This window comes from Ctenopharyngodon idella, chromosome 8 (assembly GCF_019924925.1).
Source record: "Ctenopharyngodon idella isolate HZGC_01 chromosome 8, HZGC01, whole genome shotgun sequence".
In the NCBI taxonomy this organism is placed as follows: domain Eukaryota; kingdom Metazoa; phylum Chordata; class Actinopteri; order Cypriniformes; family Xenocyprididae; genus Ctenopharyngodon; species Ctenopharyngodon idella.
Genome location: NC_067227.1, coordinates 28,031,165 through 28,047,785, shown reverse-complemented (window position 1 = coordinate 28,047,785; position 16,621 = coordinate 28,031,165). Strand labels below are relative to the sequence as shown.

The window sequence follows — 16,621 nt, the reverse complement described above, 5'->3', positions numbered from 1 at the left end:
TGCAACATCTATTTTTTTCCATTCTTCAAAAATGACCTCTTTTAGAGACTGGATGCTGGATGGAGAGTGATGCTCAACTTGTCTCTTCAGAATTCCCCATAGCTGTTCGACTGGGTTCAGATCAGTAGCCAATGAATCACTTTCACCCTGTTCTTCTTCAGAAATCCAACAGTGGCCATAGATGTGGGTTTAGGATTTTTGTCATGTTGGAAAAGTGCACAACGCCCAAGGGCACGGAGTGATGGTAGCATCTTCTCTTTCAGTATAGAGCAGTACATCTGTGAATTCATGATGCCATCAATGAAATGCAGCTCCGCGACACCAGCAGCACTCATGCAGCCCCACATAAGGACACTGCCACCACCATGTTTCACTGTAGGCACCATGCATTTTTCTTTGTATTCCTCACCTTTGCGACGCCATACAGTTTCGAAGCCATCAGTTCCAAAAACATTTATCTTGGTCTCAGTGAACTGCAGTGAACTTGCATGCCGATTTTCTTCCGTGGACGACCTGGACGTCTCTGTGAGATGGTTGCAGTTCCATCTTTTTTAAATTTTTGTACCACTTTTGCTACAGTATTCTGACTGATAAGTAAAGCTTTGCTGATCTTCTTGTAGCCTTAACCTTTCTGGTGTAAAGAAATTATTTTCTTTCTCAGGTCTTGTGACATTTCTCTTCCATGTGGTGCCATTGCTGACAGCATGAAATGGGAAGGGGTTTTAACACCCTTTTATAGTCAACTGTCTGCTGGACACCTGTGTAATGAATAATTAGACTCACCTGTGGTTGAATTCTTGTTAAATTAGACATTTGTAGTCTAAAATTTAGCTTTGCTCCAGAGACTTTCAGTGGGGTGTACTCATCTTTGCATCACCCTAATTTGAGTAAAACTGAAAAATGTGTAATCTAAGTTATATTATTAACCTTACTTTCATGTTATAAGTTAAACAGATGTTATATAAAACTTAGTCTTGTCAACATTTTGGAAATTGTTTTTGTGTTCACTGAGATATTGTTTAAAATGTTACTTTTCAAAGGGGGTGTACTCATTTACATTGAGCACTGTATGTTATGTCTTATTTTCTTTTTTTGTAAATAAAATCCTTTCTTTGATATATAATCAGGTGTCATCTTCTATCTGGGACAGAGGAAGTGTGTTATGGCCTTTTCTTTTCTTCCTTACTCGTTTATTTATGCTTTTTCCTTTGTTACTCCCCTCCGGACCCCTAGACAGGTAGGGGAACGTAAAAATATAAACTTCATTAAAAAAAAATTGCAACAAAACAGTCATGCCCATTCTATAACCCTTGAATTAAACAACAATTGCTGTTGTGCCTTTAAGACTTCTATGTAAATTCCCTCTTTACATGTAAATTTAATACAGTGTCTTGCTGACTCTGTCTCGCTCATGTTTCAAGTTTTTCTGATAGGTCCTATATATATTTCATCATTTATTAGACATGAAAACGTCCTATCCTTCAAAAACAGGCTCTTTGCAAAACTACATTACCGGATCAAAAAACAAAACAAGTTTCTGTTCTGAAATGTGCCACAAAAAAGACCAGGGACCTTGTTAAAAATAAACTTCAGTCGCTTGATTCTAACGTTGGAACACTGAAAAAGGATATGTAGAGCGGCAGGTGCTACACACAGCCAGGAATCAAGCAAGATTTAAAGGAAGTTACCACATTTGAGTTGTTCCTCCCAGGCTTTAGCTGAATAAACATCAGACATGTTCACGCAACACACAATGAGGAAATAGATGACACTGATCGCCTAAGGCAACACTTGAACTTCACTTAGACCAACAGAGAATGAATATTGTGCCATAAGCAACTTAATACAAGTAATACTGTGACACTGTGGGAAATATAATACCGCTACCATTGTGATTAATGGTGACTATCAGTAGGAAGGAAAACATTGCATCAACATCTAGAGAGGGTGAGAATGAGACAGACAGAAAGTGTGTACAGCATGTGTGGGCGCAGCAATGACGGCAGTGATCTAGCTCTCACCAGTTGTCTCTGTTTAGGTGGCAGCGCTGGAGGAGGGAGGGTCTCATCGCTGCTGCTGAAGGAGTCGCTGAGGCCATACACTTCCTGAAAGCGCTTCCTATTGCGCTGCTCATAAATGCTTTCGCTCTGTGGCGTCTGGTAGAAAACGGAAGGCAGTGGCTCTGAATAGTCCTCCATAAACTGCATGTACTTCAGAACTGCGGGTATAAAAATAAAAAAGTAAATAGGTTAAATGAACACGCAGGCCCGGCAGGTGCTAAACGCTGGCTTATGCATTAATAGGGCAAAGGTTAGGATGCCAAGAAGCTCTGAGACTGTGAGAGAGTGTGACATTTCACACTTTACTTCACGAGTCATTCATGGTGTGTGTTCAGCATTCTATTCTGTTTATTCTGAAATTAATTGGCCATATTGTATGCGTTAAGTAGATGAATACTGATGATTATCAATATTCTGATAATAACTAGACTGAATCTGTATAAAACAGTTGGCATATGTGGGTATTAGCAAAATTAGGTCAAATTAAGACTCAGCATATTAGAATGATTTCTGAAGGATCATGTGACACTGAAGACTGGAGTAACGATGCTGAAAATTCAGCTTTGCCATGACAGGAATAAATTACATTTTAAAATATATTCACATAGAAAATAGTTATCTAAAATTGTATTAATATTTCACAATATTACTGTTTTTACTGTACTTTTGATCAAATAAATGCAGCCTTTCAGAACATTAATAAATCTTACTGACCCCAAACTTCTGAAGGTAGTGTCCATATAATAAAATATATATTTATTTTTTATGAATGAGTATTTGATTAATAGTAATATTACTTTACTAATACTACTTTAATATTAATTTATTTTTACATTTATTTATTTATGTTTGTATATATCAAATATGTATTTCATTTTATTTATTTTTTTTAGAACAAAAAGCATCTTGGCCAATATTTTGTAATACATAGTAGGTGCATGTCCTAGATGGAATATGACAATTACCAAAAGGCTTAAACACAAATTCACTGTAATTCAAATCAATTTTAAAAGAGAAAAACAGCTCAGCATCCTCTTTGTGGCCTAACATAAACTCTGTCAAGCCACGCGGTTCATGTGCGGATTATGACATGATTCAAAAACCCCTCCCCTTCAAACAAGAGTCTTTTAGCAAGAGCTCATTTCCTGCCGGCTTGGGTGAGGCCTTGAACTGTATTCAGAGAGAGATTTCTCCAACAAAGGCATTATTCCATCTGACCTCACACTAAAGGTGACATCACTGTTTCCCAACCCCTTCCCAACACTGAGGGGCTTTACAGAGAAAAACTAGTGAAAAACGGGCTTCGCCATACTGCGTCAAACATTGCACACATTACACATGGAATTAGTGAACTGTGAAAACAGCTTAGTCTGAAGACAAACAGAAACGCCAGGGCTCAAACTACTTATTTGGTTGTAGTACTTGAAAATGCTGTTTTAAAGTCGGCATGAAAAGAAATTTCACCTTATTTTCTAAATCCATGTTACTTGTCTTAATGTGAACGATTCAACTGTGCATTTGGTTCATCTTTTCTATCTTTTTTTGACCTAATAATTTCTTTCTGGTGAGGTATGCAGGACTTCACCAATCAATTGTCTATATAAACCCTGCCTCTTTCTTACAATTGACTGCAAGCTTGCATTCATATCAACAACTGATAGATAGGACCAAGACCCCGCCCTACATTTTTTATCTTTTTCAATAATCTGTTTCACTTGGATGTACATCACAACACAGAAGAAAAGATCTATTGTGACTGAAATTCAAATATTCAAATTCAATTAAAATATTTTTTCATTTACAATATTTACATTACTTTTTTTCTTAGAATTGCGAGATATAAACTCACAATTGCGATATATAAAGTCAAAATTGTGATATAAAAACACAATTTTGAGTTATAAAGTCCAAATCTGAGAAAAAGTCAGCTCACAATTCTAAAATTTTCTCGCAATTGCGAGTTTATATCTTGCAATTCTAACTTTAAAACTCACAGTTGCGAGTTTATATCTTGTAAATTCTGAGGAAAAAGTCAGAATTGCGAGATATAAACTCACAAGTGCAAGAAAAAAAATTCAGAATTGCAAGTTGCAATTCTGACATTTTTTAGTATTGCGAGTTTCTATCTCACAATTCAGACTTTGAAACTCGCAATTGCAAGTATATATCTCACAATTCTGAAAAAAAAGTCAGAATTGTGAGATATAAACTACAATTAAGAACATGTCTGCCAACATCTGCACAAACCTTTCTATTTTTTTTTTTGCTGTTTTTGCTTTTGTTTTGGACAGGACAGTATAGAGAATTGACAGGAAGCAAAATGCAAGTGTAGAAGGGGACGTGATCGGTAAAAGACTACAATCCCGGATGCATCTGCGCTACATGTCAGAGCGCTATCAGCTCCGACTAGACAAGTCTGAATCTGAATTCCTTATACTCACTATGCCGACTCTTCTTCTCCGGCAGGGGTGGAGGGCTCTGAGGGATCTGTGTGTTCTCAGCAGGGCTGAAGTTTCCCATGAATACTCCAGGGTTCGAGGGTGGCATCGAAGGGAAGAGGGGGAAGGCAGGGGTCTGCATGTCTTCATCTGGAACGTTGTCATATTGAGAGTACAGTCGTTCTACTGGAGGCTGAGGGGTTCGCCGTTCCTTCTTCGGGAGAGCGGGTGGTATTGACTGAAACTGAACAGGGGAGGAGGATGATTCGTGATGAGACTCAGGGAGAGGGCTCAGACAACCCCCCGTGTGTACGGAAGGGATCTGGTCGATGCTAGACAGGTCCTGATGCAGGAAGTCATAGTCGGGGTCGTAGCTCTCTGCTGTGTCTGGGTAAACAAGGGGACAAGATAAAACGCCATCAATATATTTAAACCACTCTTGAGGTGTGTAACCTGACAAGCTACTGTTTCAAAGTAGCTTCCCCAATAATGATTTAAACGCTCACCTAGAGTCTCACAACTGGTGTTACGAGAGCACTGTCCACTGTCCTGCTCCAAAGAGGACAGTTGTTCATCTGACTTGCTCAATTTACCGATGCTGCCACATGGGGACAGTCGTGGTGATTCCCCTCCATAGGAGTGACTACCTCCTGAAAAACGCCTTTGTAAGGCATCTGCCTCATACTCCTTTAGGTGAAAATAAGAACAGTTAACCTCAGAGATACAATCAAACGTTAAATATTCCCTACTGAATATTAATTTATTTAATCACCCTCATGACATTCCAAACCTGCATGACATTTTTATTTCCATACAACAAAAATGAAGATATTTTGAAAAATGTTCAAGTGCTTTTTTATTCATACAATAAAGTTATTGGAGTCCAATGTTGTTTTAGACCCAAGTGACTTTTTGATGAACAAAATAGTTTGAAAACATTCGTCAAAATATCTTTTTTGTTTTACAGATGACATTAGAGTAAGTAAATGACGACAAATTTTTGGGTGAGAAGTCATCCTAGCTAGTGACAACCGAGTAACCAAAATAATGGCAAAAATGTTTCAAATTTTATTTTGTAAGATTATTAAGAGCCAGCTAGTCTGGGACAGAATGTTGGATATTAATTACTGATAAACCATTGATTGTTTTTTTTTGAATCCATACAAAAAAAACAGTTAAGTGCAATGTTGTTTTAGACCCCAATGACTTTCATTTTATTGGCAAAACAGCTGAAACGTCCTTTAAAATATCTTTTTTGTGGTCCGCATAGTGTTGTCAAAAGTACCGACTTCGATACCAAGTCGTGACGCTTTGAGCAGATTCGTAAACACCTCTGATTGGCCATTGTGTTCACGCGCTCAACATATACTGTATGTCTGTGATTGGCTACAATGATCAAGGCACGGGAGCGTATGAATTTGAAAGCGGGAGTGGGAGCGTTTGAAAGCCGGCATCTATCAGTGTGTATCTGTGTAAGCACTCTGTGAAGACCGTCACTGATGTCTATCTACAACATGTTTTTGAAGTGTTGATCATTGGTATCGAAGTCAGTACTTTTGACAACACTACCCCACAGATGACATTAGGATGAGTAAATGACAGAATTTTCATTTTTTTGATGAACTATCCCTTTAAAAGTTGTCCTACTAACAACTGAGTGACCTTTTTATTGCACACAACTTCAGATTAATTCTGAATGGTTACTAAAGAACAATTTTAAAGGGAAAGTACTTTCATTTTAGGCCCACATGAGGCTCATAAGTAGGTTAAAGCGGCAAGGGAGCACCAAAATCTCACCTGTCGACAGATACCAATAGGAAGACTTGATCCACTTGTGGTACGACTCATCGGCGCAACCACGGCAATTCTCGTGGGAGACGGTGCCGACTGACGCTTCTTTGGGGGGAGAGCCGGTGGACTGCAGGGGAGAGTTTGTTTAGCCAATGCTAGTGTCAGATGGATAAACTATAGTCATAATAAAAAGTCTCATACAAACTGTCAATCAAGAAACCTACAGACACATTCTGGGTTATGAAAGTCTGCAACCAATCCCAAATGACCAGGAACATTTTTGCAAAGCGAAAGTGGAATCTAGCTCTGGAACCACAAACCGCAACTTTATAAATCAGTCAGTCTGGTTAGTTGCTCTGTCGCCCCAAAACAGCTGCTAACAGTGAAGTCATACAGAAGAGTGACTAGCAGAAGAACTGACTCATAGTGAATGTAGAGTACGTCTGGCTGACATTTACAAATACCGATTATCTTCTGAATAACCAGTCTTAACATGCCAGGTCAGACAGAAGTATTAAATCGTTTCACCAGACAAGAGGCTTGAAAGGGGATTTAATAAGGTTCTCGCCATGAAGGGAAACTATAAAACACCTGGAAGATCTGTCGTAGTCCTAACATGGTCATTTATTTTAACAGTCTGACTGATGTAAACCAACACAGGGCTGCTGGTGAAGGGATGAGACTCATTTTCGGCTGGGAGCCGAGTGACTGTTGGCCATGAAAACATCTACATGCCATTTCAGTGAGATAACTGTGCTTCACAGTGCTTCTGGGATATTAGGGATGCAAAGACGACTAAAAAACAACAAAATTCATTATTAATCAGGTCATTGCACTATGCATGGACAACTTCATCAGAGACCTTGCTTGCAGTCATAAAAGAATAAGGTTTCATTTGTTAATATTAGTTAACTACATTAGTTAACAAACTTACAATGAACAATACCTCTACAGCATTTATTAATATTTGTCTACATAATATCAAAATTCCAGTAGTCAATACCAATAATTGATACCAATTTCAATACCACAGTAATATTCAATAGCTACTAATATGTTAGTGAACACAAATTTAATTAAAGTTAAGTTATTAAACATTAAAATAAATGTTATCAAATTAAAATAATGGCATGGTATTCCTCAATGAAGTAAACATTGCTTCTAGATTTTCTATTAATTATTCAAGTGAACAATCAATAGCAGAGAGTAGCCATTTTCTTTGCGGTCTTATTAATATTAACTAACACTGCAAACATTCTGCTAAACATCTTCCTTTGTGTTCCATAGCAAAAAGAAGGTAATAAAGATTTGGAATGACATTAGGATTAGTAAATGATGACAGAATTTTCAATTTTGTGTGAATTTACCCTTTTAAATATCAAGTTGACTCTAAATTATAGACAAAAACACCAGGTTGCTCAGTGAACAGACCAGTTGGTAGACTAAACTTGGCATCAAAATAATCTCCAACAAAAAGCTCATATATCGGAGACACAGACTTGTTGGAAGGCTGGAAACCTGCCAAAAACATGGAAATGCCAGCAAATAATTCAGAGTACAAAGCGAACTCTCTTTAATGCCAGCAGCACAACTTAATCCCCTACTGTCTAGACTTGGTATCAGAATATCCCTTCTTGCACTCTTTCAGTCTACAGAGTAGAGCTGACACTGTTTCTCAGAAAACAGCCCATATGTCAATGACTTTCTGCAAGAGGAAGCCGAGGCTTTACTGCTGCACCCTACAAAGACCTGAATTCTCAAGAATACCACTATTTATATCGCTCTTTCACACCTTTTCTTTTAGGCTTCCCGCAAACCGTGGTGGGTCTTTGCAATCATCTGTAGCTAAACCTAGCACTTAAAACATACACGACATGCTGTTAACCACATCACCTGTGATATCTAGATGTTTACTGCTTGTAATCCAGATAAGATGGCACACTAAGATAACACAGCCTAACACAACTTCACGTTTCTTCTTATAAACTGCATGCCTTGTGTAGTACCACCTTTCATACTATCACACTCATATTTGGTTTCACTCCATGAAGCTTGTGAACTAAATAAACAGCAATTTCTATGATCGAGCACACAATAGGGCCTGACAATTTCTGTTGTATTTTCCATTCATTTTCAACAGGGTTCGCAATTTTTCAATCCTACAATTTGGGAACTCTTATTGCAGTTTAAACCCCTGATGTGTGATTTCGTATTATTCTAATGACACATTTTAAATAAAAAATTCAATTAAAGGCAAAAACTAAAATTAAATAGATTTTTTTAAATAAGTAAAACATTAATATAACAGGTGGAATCCCACCTCTTTTTTGTCCTCAAAGTGTGCCCATAAATAAGTGACAAATTTGGTAAAAATATCTAATTTCATTTAGGAGTTATAGACTTGTATGAGTACATAAAAAAATAACCCATACAAGACTTTGATTGAATTTTTTGCCACTTACTATCAAAATTTTGGCAACGTATAACGTATAGCCAACGACCTATATTTACGAATTTCCTACAGAGATTTCGTCTCAATCGGACTAACGGTTTCAAAGATATTCGCGAACGCTGTTTTAACGCTAAATCGCAATGTTGCACAAACCATAAAGTGAAACCTAGCATGTTAGGTATTGCTGGACTCGGCAAGGATTCAGGAATCTAAGGAGATGACGCTGATGAAAATAAGTCAACCACATCAAAAGTTATGAGCATATGAATATTTGTTTTCACCACTAGGTGGCACTGTCTCAAAAGGCATCGTGCTAATGACCTATACCGAGTTTCGTAATGATACGCCAATGCATTCAAAAAATACATCATTTTGCTACAAAATGCAAAATGGCCGACGCCCAAAATGGCCGATATGGTAAAATTGGATATCATTCAACTCGGCATAACAAGACTAGCTTTATAATTTTTGGCTAACCCGTTCGGAAGTTATAAGCAAAAATAGTCATTTTTGCTACCTCCGGACGAATAGGTGTCACTGTGCCGAAACGCAGCATATAACCTCAGGTCATGCTTGTGATGACGTACCAAGTTTGGTCAGAATACGCTAAAGCATTGTGGATATATAGCCTCGCGTCCAATTTGGCATGCTCTTTTTCGAATTTGTTTGCACGTTATTCGAGAAGGGTTGGGTTTATCAAAAAGCTTTTGATAACTTTTTGCCAGCATAGTCTGAAGATCTGATTTAATTTTCATGAAAATCAAATCTTCGGTGCTTAGCCCCTAATTAATAATAATAATAACATATTCAATACTTTTAACAACACAACTGAAATACAAGAATTGTGTCTTTGTTGCTTATAAAATTAACCAACATGTACCGTATTTGTAGATAGTGCCGAACACATAGCTGAACGGATTTCTTAGGCCACGAAGATTAAGGTTTGACAAAGATTTCATACCAATGTTCAGGCACTTTGAGTCCAGGCAAAGGGGGTTTAGGAGGGGCCACCTCCTCATCAGGGACATCATTTGGGGTCTCTGTGACCTCGGCTGGGGTAGGGGTATTATTCAAGACGGTTTCCTTCGATTCAGTGATGGGGGGCTCTGGAACACTGCTATAATAAAGTGGTAAAAATGAATGATATATTTCAACACCAGCCACCTCACTTTTAAAGAATTTCATAAGGCTTAATGTTCTTTTACAAAAAGCTCTTCATTTACCATTTTGGACTGGAGACAGGAGGCAGGGTTTTGACGGGTGTCGTAGGGGAGGGGTGCTCCTGCTTCTCAGTGGCAACTTTAACCAGCTCCTACAGGAAACCACAGGCAAAGTCATCTTTACACACAATACTATCAACTAAGAACAAAACCCATGGCTAAATACAGCTGGAATATGGGTGGAGAATAGATGGAGACATCAACAGACTGCAAAACAAGCCCTGACAGAGTTCTATTGAACATTAATACCTTCACACCATCCAGCACTGCTTTGATCACAATGGTGACAGTTGTAACTATTTCTTTATCTTCCAAATTCACTCCTTCCAGCATCACTTGGTCTGACCAGCGAATGAGGTTTGCAAGACTTTGATAGAGTCGACTGAGACAGGAGGATACTCTTGAACTGCAGACAGATGGAGGAAGTAAAATAAATATTAATATGCATGACTGTAGAAAACATGTTTTTTTTTATAGCTGAACAATAAACTAATACTCTCAAGATGCCTAAATTATTAAAATATTTTACCTGCTCAGTGTCTTGCCATCAAGTTGTACCAAGCCCATGATGGCTTCCAAAACTTTGCTAGCAGAACCAGGAAGCATTTCCAAGACCTTCTTGTCCACCACCATCTTGTCGATAATAGTTTTGAAATACCGCAAGGCGCTGACCACTTCTTTCTCATGCTCCTCTAATCGACTCGAACTCTAAATGTGGCAAAGAATGTCGGCAAAACCATCAATGTGCTTATTTGCTTTCAGACTGCCCTTGTTTATGTAGTTAACAGCCAGGAATACTATGACAGTAAGTTTTATTTCGTACCTTGGTCACAGTCTTTTCTGGGGACTTCACGGGTTGTTCTGGTGGTGGTTTGGATTTTTTGTTTGATGGTGTCCTCTTGATTTTTGGAGAATGGAATTTGTCCTTTAATTTCATCGTAAAGGATGTCAAGTGGGAACGCTGGGATTCTGAAGGTAAGCAAAAACACACATTATTATGGGGAAAATTAACTAAAAAAAAAATGCATTTCCTCATGGTTGTTAAAATATAAACCATTTTTTATTAAATTTAATAAATATATATTGTTTTCACCATTACCATAATATAAAGTGACTGATTTCACATTACACGATGTCGCCCTCCCCAATACGGTGTTATTATAGTATTATTTTTATAGCATTTATTAATAATTTTAATTAGCTTTTTCATTTTAATTTTACTTGAGTTTTAGTCATTTTTATTAGGGGTTTATTTATTTATTTTTAATCTATTTAACTTTTTTTTATTTCAGGTTTAGTTTTAGTCATTTTAGTACTTCAACTTCAACTTGTCTTATTTTATTTTAGTTACATGCCAAGGCAGTAATTCTACTATTCATTTATGTTTTTAAATATTTATATTTCATTTTAGGTTTATTTAAATTCACAAAAACAATTTTTTAAAAGTTTTAGCAGCTTTCAGGTTCAATGCACTATGAGACATTAACCATATTCTGTATCTTGGGAATATATGCGAGAGGAGACTCTGTCCTTTGTGTACAGTGAAATCCTCTTCGACTACAAACTGAATTGGTCACAGTGGGACTTACCGCTCTCTTGAAGCATGTCGCTCTGGAACGAATTCTGGTGATGACACTATTGTGCAGGGCACAAAACCATTTAGGGGAAATTTATCCTCACACACATTAGATGAATGAAGCGCCCCGGGTTTGCGAGGGCGCTTTGTGAAGTTTCAAACCATACGACACAGATTCTTTTTATCAAAGCCAGAAAGAGTCTGACAAGTGAGTTTAATGGAGTTTTGTCAGGATTTTCGACTCAAGTGGATACTAACTTTGAAAGTTGGGTGTGAGTAGATTAGCTCCTAAGTATTTAGGAGGCGTAAAGAAGAGAACCACATAGATAGAAAGCTCAAAGATAGAAACTTTTCTTTCTTGTGATGATGCATTTCCTATTGGGTCATTCCATGTCAACTCAACCAGAAGCCACTGGCTAAAAATTTTGATTTTGATCTTTCCTTTTTTCTGGTGAAAGAAATACATAAATGATTAAGAAAGCCAAAATATTAAATGGCATGAATGTGTATTTACTGAGTAATTCACTGTTTTGTAGAGGGGGGGTCAAAATGACAATTTTCACACGAGTCTGGAGCCAAATTACAGGGTGGTAAAATTCAACAAATTGAACATGGAGCCGAATTGAGATCCCCATATCTACGGGATTTAACCATATAGGGCCTTGAAAATAAAGATTCCAAAAGAAAAGTGTATTAAGAATGAGAATCTAGAAGGATATTAATATCTCTTTAATACTTTTAGAGTTACAGGCATGCAAACTTTGGAAAAAATAATATTTATGGCACTCAGACAGGTATGTTCTATGCAACTGTGTTGATAGAAATAAAATGAGATACATTTCTAGTTTTAACATTATTTATTTTTCAGATATTCCTCTTTAAAAGAAAAAAAATATCAGATGTATGAAAGTGACCCACATTTGGTTTTCGACCACTGAATATGCGTACAACTGACCAATTTACTCATGGAGTCGCATCAAGATCTCCATATCTCTGGGATTGAACCATATCGGGCCTTTAAAATGAAGATACCAAAAGAAAAGTATGTTAAGAACCAGAATCTAAAAGGATATTGAGATATCTTTAATACTTCTTGAGTTACAGGCATGCAAACTTGGGGCAAAAAACACAAAGTGCTTTTTCCCCATTTCTGAACTGTCACCGTTGGCATAAACTGCAACAAACATCGCTAAAGTAAACAGATTTAACTAAAAGACCTACCAATCTTTGTGTAAAAATAGAATAATGATGCTGTCATCTTTCTAAAGTCATTTTACCCCCCTGTAATTTGGCTCCAAATCTCATGTGAAAATTGTCATATTGACCCCGCTCAACAAAATAGGGGATTACTCAGTCAATATACATTCATGAGATTTAATATTTGGGCTTTCATCACCATTTATGATGTTTGTCTTTCTTCAGAAAAAGATATTAACAAAGTCAAAATTTGAGCTGGGGAAGTTTCTGAAATGTGGTTGATTTGACACGGAATGACCCTATTGAAAAGTTGGGGCAGGATCAAACAGTTTGCCACTTTTAACAAATTGCCAATAGGCTTCAGTTTACATCTCAGCAATGTACTATTACTATGGCTAGTCAGAAACAGCTGGTTTGAGCGAGAAGGACATTCTCATTCTTTACACGATCAAAAATTTGGAACTTGGTGAGTCATCAAAAATATTTTAGATGGTAAATTAACATTTAAATTTGTTATTGGTAATCTGACCTCTAACAGCCAAAAACAAAAAGAGACAACGGAAGGAAAAGAATCTGATATGGTTACTGAAAGATAGTTAATGAGTTTAAAAATGTGCAGGCCTGGAATTACCCAGAACGATGGATGTCTTAACTGTCTTATCTCACAGTAACTGATGTGACTGCTAATCTAAACATGATAATTGTCCATGAGTCAACTTGCTGAATGGCTGTCTAAGAAAAATGTGGTGCTCTGCTAAAAAAAAAACACGCCAAACCAATAAGTTGTGCTTGTGCCTTCAGAGGATGTGATCTTTCCATCTGCTTCTTGATCCTCACGTAGTGAGAAGTGCCGTCTACTAATTCATATCCTCTTTTTTTTGCATATCCTCTTCTGACACAGACAAAGTAGTCGACCACAACCTCTGAACAGACCGTTTTTCTCTTTCACACACTTAAGAACCGTCCTCAAACTCTGACCACATCTTAACCTGAAGTTTCCACCACCAAGATGAACGACTACCAAACACAGAGTTTAAAATATCAATGCATTAAGCTTCATTACAGTAAACGATGTTTCTGGTAATTGAAAACTTGTTTTTAGACCGGTTGAATTTGAACTGCAATTTTTGCATTGATTTCGAATGATCCTTTGGGTTTTATTTTACAAAGCAATCACTCTCAATCAAACAGATTTGTGCAAAGTTGCATTTCACAAAAGTTCTATATTTAAATCATATAAAAAAATAAATAAAAACACAAAGAAAGATGAAGATGAAAATATTGTCAGCATGACCTGATAAAACTTGAATGGCACAAAAGAAACTTCCCCTTTCAGTTTCTGATTCTTTTGTTGCTAAAATACTTCTGAGAAAAGAAAAAAAAAAAAAAAAAAGCGAACATCTTAACCAGCTAAAACAAGTACAGTTCAAGAGATACGTCTAAAAAAACCCAGAAGACATTGGCCAACATCCTCCTACGCAAACCAGACTCTACATTAGTGGGTCATTTAGAGATGAACAACTGAACTTCTGACAAGAAGAGCACCACTTACCCACAAGTGATTCAAATTTCTCTAAACCCTCATAGAAAGGAAGTGACAATGTTGGCAACCTCACAGTGTAGTTAGTTAACAAGCATATTGCCTTATTCATAAAAACATTCAGTCACCGAATGCAGAAGGGTAAAATATTAGACTTGCGTTTAACAGCACAGTTTATGCACCAATATCTAATCTAGCCTAACATGAATAAAGTGATTGCAATCTTTCCGAACCAACTTATTAAGAAAGTGACAATGGATGCAACCCATAAGAGTAAATCACAATTATTATCCACCATGCACAAAAACATAAACACATAAATAACATGCAAACAACAGATAAATGCATAAAGCATAAGAGCGATGATGCAATGGAATTATGTATCTATTTCAATATATCTCAGTGCATATTGTGCATTACATGTATATAACACAGCATTTAAATATATCTATCCTACAGAGTGAACTGTTAACCCATAGTAAATGACTCAAACTTCTCTAAAACTTCTGAGAAAGGAAGTGACAGTGGTTGTTACCTGTCAGTGTAAATTAGACGTATTCAAAACAGTCACAAAAAAGAGTGTAAAACTCCTCAAGTTAACAGGGTAGAATCTCATAACCAGAGGGAATACGGCTCTCTATCTAGCTGTGTGAATATATATAAACTGTGTCTATCTATTAGGATGTCATTCGTGCCACAAGCTCGTATAAACAAAGGAGCACTTATTCAACATACATGAGAAATTTTGTCAGATAAAATGTTCAGATTTTCCTTTTAATAATAATCACTATATTTAAATACACAGAATAGTCTATTACAACCATTATAACACACCAAAACACTGACAGAAATGGCCAGACAGCAACACAAAAACAACAGTAACACAAACTCTATATAAATAACCAATGCTACATAACACAAACTACATCTTATAAATAAACAGCAAATGGGAGAAAGCATTATGAAAACGAGAAGTCTTGATAGCTAGCTAAAGACAACAACAGCGCTAAGTAGCTCCGTCCACACCCAAATACAGCTGTCTGAGACGAACTCATGTAGACATTTATATCACATCCTCTTATAAATGTATTTAATGACCTGAATATATCATATAGGGCATTTATATGAGGCATTTGGCTATTAAAAATAATATAAAGATAAGATGCTCTGATCCTGTCAGTGGCCTTGAACCCTCGTCTGACGCTAATGCTAACGCGGCTAACTGAAGTTCATCTTCACATTATTAATAAATGTAAACAAATGTAAACACTCACCTTGCTTGCTGTCTATTTTTCCAGACATTTTGGTGACAGTAAGTGAGCTGGTCAAGATCAACAATCGAAAGATGTTCGTTTATCGCCGTTATTCCAGCATCTTAAGGAGACAGACCGGTCGGTGTGGTCCTGGTCTGTGTATGTGTGTTTGGCTCTGCCTCCTCCATCCACACACACACACACACACACACACACACACTCTCTCTCTCTCTCTCTCAACTCAGACACTCACACACAGACAGGCCAGCAGTAGATGATGATGGTACTGTAAGTGAAAGTGTGTGATTTCTGCAGTAATGTCGCCCCCATATGGCAAGAATGAAACATTTGCTTGCTTGCAGCATTGTAAGCAAAAGTGAAAAGGATTATATTATATTATATTATATTATATTAGAGAGATTTGTTTATTGCTGAGTTTCAGAGGGATATAATATAATATAATATAATATAATATAATATGATACTTTTCCACTTTGCTTACATTGAATACAGTCATTTATATTTTTACATAATAATATTATTTAGTAATAAATTCCCTCAGAATTAATATAATATAATATAATATATAAATGACAGGAAAAAAAAACATGTTTTTATATTACAGGGCTTTAGAAGGATATAACACCCACCACCAATATTTATTTACCAACACGCTAATACTTTTTTTTTTTTTTAATATGGCTTATGATTATGAGCAGGTTAAGGTAATGCCTCACGAGATAACTAAGCTAAGATAAAATTAAAGAAGAAAATGTTATTGTTTAGAGGTTGCTCTGTCATAGCTCATGGAGGTATTCATGATGTTATTTTGTTTCTCATAAACTTCTTTACTGGAAAAAAGTAGACACTAAGGACTCAGTTGTTGACATATGGGAAGGCTGATGGATGATAACATAACTCAGATCATTTAAATCAGATAACTGGTAATTAATTAATTGAATCTCTGACTTTTGATTGTAGACTTTGTAATCTTGGCCAAATCTGAACAATTGTTGAGTTCTGAAATTCAAGAGGAGACAGACATGTGAAATTACTTTGGGACTTTTTGTTAGGGAAACATTTTTGAGAATCAC

General features: G+C 36.6%; 1 protein-coding gene across 4 annotated transcripts in view; it reads right to left on the bottom strand.

Moving 5' to 3' along the window:
- The window catches only part of rapgef1a (Rap guanine nucleotide exchange factor (GEF) 1a), a 31,437-nt gene extending 15,669 nt beyond the window's left edge, over positions 1 to 15,768 (bottom strand). For 2 of the 4 annotated variants that reach the window (XM_051902850.1, XM_051902852.1), the window contains exons 1-10: positions 15,549 to 15,768; positions 10,785 to 10,930; positions 10,491 to 10,669; positions 10,211 to 10,367; positions 9,965 to 10,053; positions 9,703 to 9,858; positions 6,296 to 6,416; positions 5,005 to 5,185; positions 4,502 to 4,885; positions 2,022 to 2,218 (exon numbers count right to left, since the gene is read on the bottom strand). In XM_051902850.1, coding sequence (XP_051758810.1) covers positions 2,022 to 2,218; positions 4,502 to 4,885; positions 5,005 to 5,185; positions 6,296 to 6,416; positions 9,703 to 9,858; positions 9,965 to 10,053; positions 10,211 to 10,367; positions 10,491 to 10,669; positions 10,785 to 10,930; positions 15,549 to 15,576 — 1,638 coding nt within the window. In that variant the 5' untranslated portion in view covers positions 15,577 to 15,768. The remainder of the gene's footprint in view (positions 1 to 2,021; positions 2,219 to 4,501; positions 4,886 to 5,004; positions 5,186 to 6,295; positions 6,417 to 9,702; positions 9,859 to 9,964; positions 10,054 to 10,210; positions 10,368 to 10,490; positions 10,670 to 10,784; positions 10,931 to 15,548) is intronic. The other 2 variants (XM_051902853.1, XM_051902854.1) reach the window with 2 other exon arrangements.
- Between the last annotated feature and the right edge of the window lie 853 nt (positions 15,769 to 16,621).